Source organism: Papaver somniferum, chromosome 1, assembly GCF_003573695.1.
Source record: "Papaver somniferum cultivar HN1 chromosome 1, ASM357369v1, whole genome shotgun sequence".
Lineage (NCBI taxonomy): Eukaryota > Viridiplantae > Streptophyta > Magnoliopsida > Ranunculales > Papaveraceae > Papaver > Papaver somniferum.
In genome coordinates, this window is record NC_039358.1 from 13,694,490 (window position 1) to 13,703,489 (window position 9,000).

Consider the following 9,000-nt stretch of genomic DNA (forward strand, 5'->3'; position numbering starts at 1 on the left):
AAGTTTTTAATTAAATTAAAGCAACTTTTAGGTTGTGTGACGTCATTTAAGGGAATCAATTGCGCAGAGTCTTGCTGGGATTCAAGAGGCGTAAGGAGTGCGAATGTACCTTAATTGGTGATTTCCTTTTATGGATCAAATACATTCCGAACCGAAGTTAATTAGTAGTAGGCTAGTGTCTATAGCGGTTTAGTACAGTTTGGTATTCAATCTGGACTAGGTCCGGGGTTTTTCCTACATTTGCGGTTTCCTCGTTAACAAAATTTCTGGTGTCTGTGTTATTCCTTTTTGTGCATTATATTTTTTTTATCTTTATAATTGAAATATCACAAGTTGTGCATAGACCAATAACAGTAGATAGGTCCGACCTAGTTTGTTGGATAAGACTTGATTGATTCTTGGATATTGGTCTTTGGTTCCGTCCAAAAACTCTATTTGTAATTAGATTTACAGATTCAATTATGTATACGGTTTAATCATAATATAGATAGAGATATAACTCTACATACTTTCGTTGATTGGGTTTTTATCCTCAGAATTATGTTGAGATTACCATACAGATCGCCTACGAAAAAGTTGGTGGTGTATTTTGGTAGCCCACGTGTTTTCAATTGGTATTAGAGAATGCAAACACGTTAAGACCTAATAAGCATGTATTTGAACCAGTCAGACTAAATGGACAGGAGTTCAATCTCGACAAACTTACCGCAAGCGTTTGAAGGCTGAAATTACTTATGGTGTAAAATAGCTATGCATTTCTTTTTACAAGGAGAATATAGTGAATCTGAGATAAGTGTTGTTAAGCATAATTCTGATGGGTTGAACGCTATTATCCACGCCATAAGCCCAGATCTTCATCACCATGTGACCTCGTACACTAAGTCTAAAGATGCTTGGGATGCCTTAGAAACCGTATTTGAAGGAGATACCTCAGAGAAAGATGCTAGGCTTCAAAACCTAACTTCTGACTGGGAAAACCTTCGTATGTCTTATGAAGATTCATTTGAATAATTTAATAAAAATGTGTCTAGTATTGTTAATAATTTTATGCATTAGGGAAGACTATCTCCCAAAAGGATATTGTGATGAAAAATCTCCTATCTTTACCAGCAATATACGAGTCTAAGAAACATGCCATCATGGAAGGAAATAACCTTGATACACTTTCCAAAACAAATCTCTTTAGGAAGTTAAGGATCTTTGATCACGAGCATAGTGTGTCTAAAGTTAGCACGACTGAAATTAAGGACACAAAAAATACAAGTACGACTTCTTCGAGTGAAAACTTGTCATGGGCTGACGAATGATATTTTGATCATGATGAGAAGACCTTATCTTTGGTCACACAACAAGTCAAAAAAATCCTGAGAAAGTACAGACGAACTGGGAAGCGACGTTCACAAACCAAGTTTCAAGATGATTCAATTATTTAAAAAGAAAGTCTTCTTCAAGGAAATGATGCTCTCACTATGTCTCTTGACCACACTGATGAGCTTACTTTTGAACATAAGACGGAAAATTCTGCTTTTTGTACAAAAATATATGTTGATTCTGATTCAGCCTCTGATTATGAATCAGAAAAGAAGTTGTTAGAATTCTTGAGTAAAAGTGTAGAAATTCACCGAGAAAACCTACGGTTGAAGAGACCTGTGGAAAAAATCGAATCATTTCTTAAGGTGAAAATCTTGAGTTAGACAAACTTAATGAGAAGTATGTCAAAGATAATGAGATTAATACCCTCAAGTGTGATCTTCAAAGGCTCTCAGGTAGTTCAGATAAGATCTCAGCTATGTTGTTTGGGCAAAAGTCCATTGGTAAAACTAATGGTATTGGGTTCTCCGGCAAGACCTCCATCACCAATAACTGTTTCATTCCTGCCAGTTCGCTTAAATAGAAAAAATATAGTTGTAATCAACAGATACCCGAATCTTCTAAAGTTGATCTCACATTGCATTGCTCCTTTTGTGGATGCAAGGAAAACGTTCATGTAAAATGTCGGAAATTCAAGAATAATAACCAAGAATTGTTAGACTTTCGAATGATATGCAAGATATGACTTAACTATTGAAGAATAATTAGAGAAATTGAAAGCCGAGGAGAAAGGAGTAAAAGAATCAGAAAATGTAAGATTCCTGCTTGCACAAATTGCCTTGGAAAGTTACCTAGTGAAACAAGAGGTGAGTGTTCCACTTACCACATTACTTCTTAACTATAGTAATCATTGCATCCTCACTAATTTAACTTGAGAAAATGAGGTTGAATAAAATTTCATCACATTATCTTCTGTGATGACAAGGCTTCTCAAGTATAAATTGACCATATTTATTTTATTGTGTGACTCATCCCATTTCATGAGACAGTCAGTATGAATAATTTTTTTTGAGCTAGATCCAGAAACTCTAGGTTACGTATCTGTGATCCACACTTGATTCATCGACTATATATTGTGCTCTAAACCTTGTTTATTCGAGCTAATGAGATTCTTTAATCTTATATGAAACCTATGGGATTGAGTAGCCACAATTTACACAATAGGATACTGGTCAAAGTTTGTGCATAATATTTTGGGATCACGGACGGTAACGTCTATTATATGTCCACCGGTTCACAGAACATAATAGAGAAAATCAATTTATTTGTTTAGGGTTGACAATATACTCTCATCTTCTTAAAAAACTTTCGGTTCCATGGCTCTTATGACAAGAAGAATCACCAAAAAGGATGCAGCAGAAGCTGTTAACGTCTACTTGTGTGAACGAATCAAATCATCAAGGAACCAAAAGAAGACGTCAACCGGAGATGAAAATTTTTCTTCATTAACTTGTCTTTTATCTATTTGTCAACAAGATAATGATTTTAGGGCTAATGTTAAGAACATCGTATCTAAGAGGAATGATTTAAAGTTTCGAATCAATCGCTTGTTGGATGAGATAACTTACTATGAGCACTTGCTGGATCAATCAAAAAATACTATGAGTAAACTGAGGGCAGAACTTGGTGAGTTAAAAGGCATCTCGGAAGACTTAGAAAAACTAAATGATCACATCATGAATGAGTTTTTCAACAATGAGAAGGAATTCTCTGCTCAGGATATAAAAAACCTGATGCATATCTAACAAACTTCTTTTGAGGATTTTGTTCTTGAGAAGGATAACTAGGGTTTCGTATAGCAAAGATTGTGATTAAACATAGCTATCAGTACACCATTTTGAGCGTTTTGCAACTGTACGTTGTTGTTCCATTTTGAGCGTTTTGCAATTGTACATTGCTGTTGCAAATTGGGGTCGCAACTGCAGCCAGCTGTTCCGAACGGGGGCGACGCGGACTTTCACAACGAAAATGTAGCCGTTGCGAAACTGCAAGAAGCAGTTGCGAGGAAAAAATTTCGCAACAGTGAGTAAGTAGTTGCTAATTTTTTACTATTAGAGTTAAATATTGACTGAGTCAACAAAGAATGACTGAAAAAGTAGCGGTAAAAATTGTGCAACAGATTTCACCTGTTGCTAAATATTTGCAACCACAAAAAAAGAAAGTCAACTCTTTATTGACCTGGTCAAATATTCCCCACAGTTCAATTTTATCCTGCAACTACCCCATAGCCCTCTGATTCAGTCAATCAATCATATATATACAACAAAGAAAAACATTACAAGAATCACTAGACAACAAAAATTGTCATTTGGATAATGTCTATACACTCCATATTATACCAACAGAAAGTTACATAATGTTTCAAACAATAAGTATAACATTTGTCTACAATGGAAAAATGAAGGATGAAAGACAAATACATGAAGTACCTGCCCATCTATGGCCACACATCTGCAAGCATGATCCTACTAAACCCCAATTGTTGTTAGTGGTGGAAATCATCAATAAGCAGGATATTGTCCATAACCAACAACCCAAATGAGTGGTGCAAATCATCACTCTGTGAATGAACTAAACCACTCTGGATAGAAGATGTTAAAAATGAATACTTATGTTTCTTTGTTCTAGCTCTCATCCCTTGCCATATCAAGCTGTATAACTTCATCAACCTCCTGTTATATTGAGAGCCAAGAAAAAAATGTCATGTAAATGTTGACTGTAATACACTTACTAATAACTAATATTGCAAAAGTAATGGTTAAAACTATACTAACCTCAAATGTGCTAGCAGCGCAAGAAACCTTAAGAATGCAAGAGTAAGAACAATGCAAAGTTTTTCCATGATGAGAATTCAATAAACAGTTGTATCGAAATAAATGCAGAACAAGAGAAAGCATAATACATAGAAACAAACATGACACTGAAAGGGAAAAACCAAGAGAGCGCAAAATTTGAATTTTGCTAAACATGTATCCTGCCACAAGAATTCAATGAATTATCTGCTTCTTCCTCTGTTGCAAACACAATTTAAGAATTCAGCGCACATTTAGCATCCATCCTGAACCCTGCCAAAGTAAACATCAGTTAAGTAAGTGATCAAAATTTGATATATACCGGCAAATGAGGCCACAGACGAACATGTTGATTTCAACAATTTTTCAAGCAAAAAGTACGGATATATATCAAGTGATGGACAAGGAATGAGGATGCGGAGAGGGCAAGGAGATAGAAACATACCTTGACTAACAAAACCCTTGTGCTAGTACTTCATTTGAAAAGTGATTCTAAGTTAGGTAACTGTCAAAAGTAAGATTTATAGTAACAATTATACAAAGAGAGTTGGAATTAATGTATCAACCTTGGTTGTAAGCAGCTGTACCTCCATAAATGTAAGAATCTTGCAGAACCTGCATAAAAAAAGAGTTGAACTAATTCAGATAACAAAGGAAATGCAAGTGTTAGTACTCAAGTAAGCAAAATACAAAAATATCAAATAAAGTAATATACAAAGTAAATGCCAAGACAACATATAAGCGAAACAGGAAAACAAAAAATTGATTAAAGAGGGAATGCAAGTGTTGAGAATTTCAATGAGCCCAAAAGAGCCCATCAACCGTTGCGGACATGATCAGCATCCCAAGGCCGATGCATTATCAAGTCATGTATACAAATATACAGGAATCAGTTAAGTACATTCACACAAGAAGGTGATGTATCTTGCTCTTCTGCACGTACAGATCTAGATGCATCCGTTGAGTATGAAATGGACACCTTTTGCGTTTTCCTTCCCGGCGTGGATCTATTAAAATCTTTTTGAAATCATATGGCTATTAAATGGTCAAACTGAGCAGTTACCACATAAAGCCTCTCAGTGAGAATCAGAGCCTGTAATTCCTCAAAACAGCAGACACGAGAATGCAAAGAATCGAAATGATCAAAAGAAAGGGTAAAAGCAGAAGCAAAACTAAAGCATATAAGAACAAAATTATCATCATGCCTTGTTCTCGTCATGCCTTGTTCAAATCTTAAAAGTATATCATCATGCTTTGTTCTCTACTTTATTTTTACTGAATATAGTAGTACCATCAATCAAATCCCACAGTTAAATCCCAACCTGGAAAATTTCAAATTACAACTCCAGTCATACAGAGATCTCTATTTACTTATACCATCAAGTTACATTATATAATGCAGTGAGATCACAACAGAGACTTACCAGAGAAAGGTCGCAAACGGCATAATCCCACAGCTCGCTGTTCATTAAGTGTAATACCTCGCAAGAAAGTGTCAACTGAAGGTTAATATTAGCAAATTTCAGCAAACTGAATCCAGTCAGTCAATTGAACTTACCAGGGATTGATATTCCCCTGGGTGGATACTAGCTTCAGTTGACCTTATAGTCCTGCAAAACTAGAAACATATACGTATACAGGAACCACACAAATGCAACAAGTAAAATCCATTCATACGAGAATGGTTAAGGTTCACATAGATATATATTACATGCCAAGTCTTCTTCAGTTAGAGTAAAATACTAGTCTACCACATATATATTACATCATAATCTTCTTTGCACAAGGGCAACTGGACTTTTGCAAAAGTGTGAAAATTAGCAAGAAAAAGTAAAAAACCATGTGAACATTAATATAAAAGTAAAAGCCATATGTGTTTATCGTTGATATTCGCGAAAGATGGTGGCTGAGATATCTTCATAACATTTCCACTCAGGGATTCTCCATATCCTGAATTTACAAATTTGATGATTTGATTAGTATATCAATCAATCATTTACATGTACCCTAACGTCAAGAAGTGTTAAAATTTAAAGATAACAGAACATTGTCGATATAATATACATACCAGTTCAGCTCTCACCAAATTATGAGGTTTGCGACCGGTGGTGTGAATGTAATCATATCTTTCCTTTTTCCTATTAATATCCACTCGAGTTTTTTGTACTTCTTCATCCTCCTCGTTGCGACAGAATGTTTCCCAGTCCTCATCTTTTACATTTGGAGGAGTATGTAAGATCCTTTCTTCATAAGTAGTATATGGATCATAATATGTTGTTCGTAACTCCCACTCATGTCTCCTCCATGGATCAGACATCCCCTTCACCACAGTTTCCTTGAAAGTATTGGGCAGTAGAAATGATATCTGAAAAAATATTATCTCGCTTACACTCAAATAAAGTTAACATAAGTATGAAGGTAAATCAAATTGAGGTAAGTTTGTACCTGTAGTTCATTCCAGACGTCCTCTTTGTAAGTATCTGTCACATCCTTCCAGGTTTTGTAGGAGATAGGGATATAAGTACGAACCAAAGAGCCCTTCAGGTGGCCAAGTTTAGTTGAATTTTTAGACATGTGAAGTCCATTTTCATCTACCCCCATTGCTTCCAAAATAAACTGTAAAATAACAGTTAAAGAGCATCTATATGTGAAAGATTTTTTTTTATCAAACTTGTCACTATCACATAAACAAAGAAATCAAATTTCTCAAATAAACAGAACCTATATATTAAGTTTGGATAACCTGTAAAATAACAATTAAAAAAAAATTATATGTGAAAGATACAAAACCAATCAACCTTGTCACCATCCACATAAACAGACCAATCTAATTTCTCAAGTAAGCGAACTTTATCAGAATCAGAAAAAGTGCATACATCGCAGTGAAAGCAGACATCATTTTAAACTATATTTCAGCACATAAATTTTTCTACATTCTGATTGTCAGTAAGAGCTGACTGGTAACTAGTTGGAAATTCAAAGGAATCTACTGCGGAATTTACGGCTTGCGGTGAATGCAAGACCAAAGACCATCCTACATCAGTTGGATCCTTCGAGTAAAACACTTGTGTCATAGAAAAGGAATCAGGGCAAGACAGTAACTCATAAGCAACTTGAATAATTGAACACCCTGAGGTTTTAACACGGGAAATATATCACAATACAAAAATGTCAACAAGGGTCTTTCCATTAATACCTATCTACCAAGCTATACACCCATTTTGTCATAGACCTGAATTTCTACCTACTTAAAATCACTGTCATCTCTTTAGAAGCTCTCTGCAGCTGCTAGAACTACGTGAAATGGCCCGAAAAAAAACCCAATCAAACTAGGACTACACCTACAATAGCTATGTCTTCAAAATTTCAACAATGGTTTGGAAGGATTTCTCAAAAATGTGGTCACTAACACTATATCAAGCTAATGAAAATGAAAATTCTCAAATAACCCCATAATCATATCATTCAAGAAATCACAAACAAAAATCAAGAGTTAAATGGGCTTCTACTGATTGCTACAATAGAAAAACAAATGATAATTAAAACACTATATCCAGAAAATCAAACATTTAACGATAAAGATTAAAAAAAATTGTAAACCCTAACTTTAGCTTATAAAGTTTGTATAAAATCAAACCCAACATAAAGAACTTTGTATGAAATCAAAAGAAAATTCATTGAAAATCTGTGCAAACACGATTTAGAGAAACCCTAACAAAACCCCCAAATCAAAACTCTAATTTATTTCCAAATCTGAAATGAAATTCAGATTTACTAGTTTCCTCCGAAAATAGGATATCTATTTCCAACGAAATTAGGGTCTTAATTTAGAGAATATAGACACAGGAAAACTCGATTTAACACCAAATACACAAAACCCTAACTATTAATCTACCAAACCCGAACAGAAATAACAACATTAATGGATATAAACAAAGAAATACCAACATATACAAACCTGGATTCAAGGTGGGGAGAGTCTCAATGGCGGAAGAGATCTTCTTCGGATTAATGGCGTGAGAGTTCACAGAGAGTGACAGAGAAAGAGAGGACCAGTGTGTTTCTGTGTTCCTAAGGACGAGAAGATATTTTCCAAGGATAATATCGATTATGCACACGAACGATTTGTATGCGTGAAACAAATCAGTAAAAAAATTGTTTCCGGATGTTTACTGCCACACACTTAACTCACATGCATGAAATAAATACAGTTGCGAATAGCAACAGAGGTTAAGCAGTTGCGAAATTAGCAACAGAAATTCGCAACCGAAAATTAGCAACAGCTAATTTCCGTTTCTATCTGGCCAATATGTTGTAGTGTATTTCCAACATTTTTCATCTTGCATGTTTACAGATTTATTTATTTAAATTCTATAGTTGTTGGAAGATGAACTTGTAGTATGTAATCATTATTGGTTTAATTATTGCAACATTTTTACGAAATATTGTGCCTTTACATTTTCGTGAATCGAGCTAATATTTCATATATGCTCAGAAGTTAAATCTATTATGTTTTTATAAATGGAAAATATAACAAACTCTTTGAGATTTTTCTTGCAATATTGATCTTCTTGTGATCACACTTTCGTGTTTTTGCTTCTTGACACACTCCGTAAGATTTTCTTATGTTGAGTAAAATCGAGTAAGATTGTCTCTTTGTTCGTAACTGGCCTTGAGATTAATTTATGTCGATATTTTGGATAAAAATCCTTGCGATTTGTTAATGTCCGCCAAAATCCTTCTTTTTCACAAAATCAAGGTCACTCACGTTATTCTCATGGGAATGACATTTAATGTGGGAGAGTTCTTAAATGAACTTGTGCTTGATTTCTATATC

General features: G+C 34.7%; 1 protein-coding gene across 1 annotated transcript; it reads right to left on the reverse strand.

Annotated features, from left to right (window-relative positions):
* Positions 1 to 5,815: 5,815 nt before the first annotated feature.
* Positions 5,816 to 8,245, reverse strand: LOC113279471. The gene is made up of 4 exons (XM_026528168.1): positions 8,122 to 8,245; positions 6,609 to 6,779; positions 6,232 to 6,528; positions 5,816 to 6,113 (listed from the first exon to the last, which is right to left on the reverse strand). The coding sequence occupies exons 2-4, from the start codon at positions 6,762 to 6,764 to the stop codon at positions 6,096 to 6,098; spliced, it is 471 nt and encodes a 156-aa protein (XP_026383953.1). The 5' UTR covers positions 6,765 to 6,779; positions 8,122 to 8,245; the 3' UTR covers positions 5,816 to 6,095.
* Between the last annotated feature and the right edge of the window lie 755 nt (positions 8,246 to 9,000).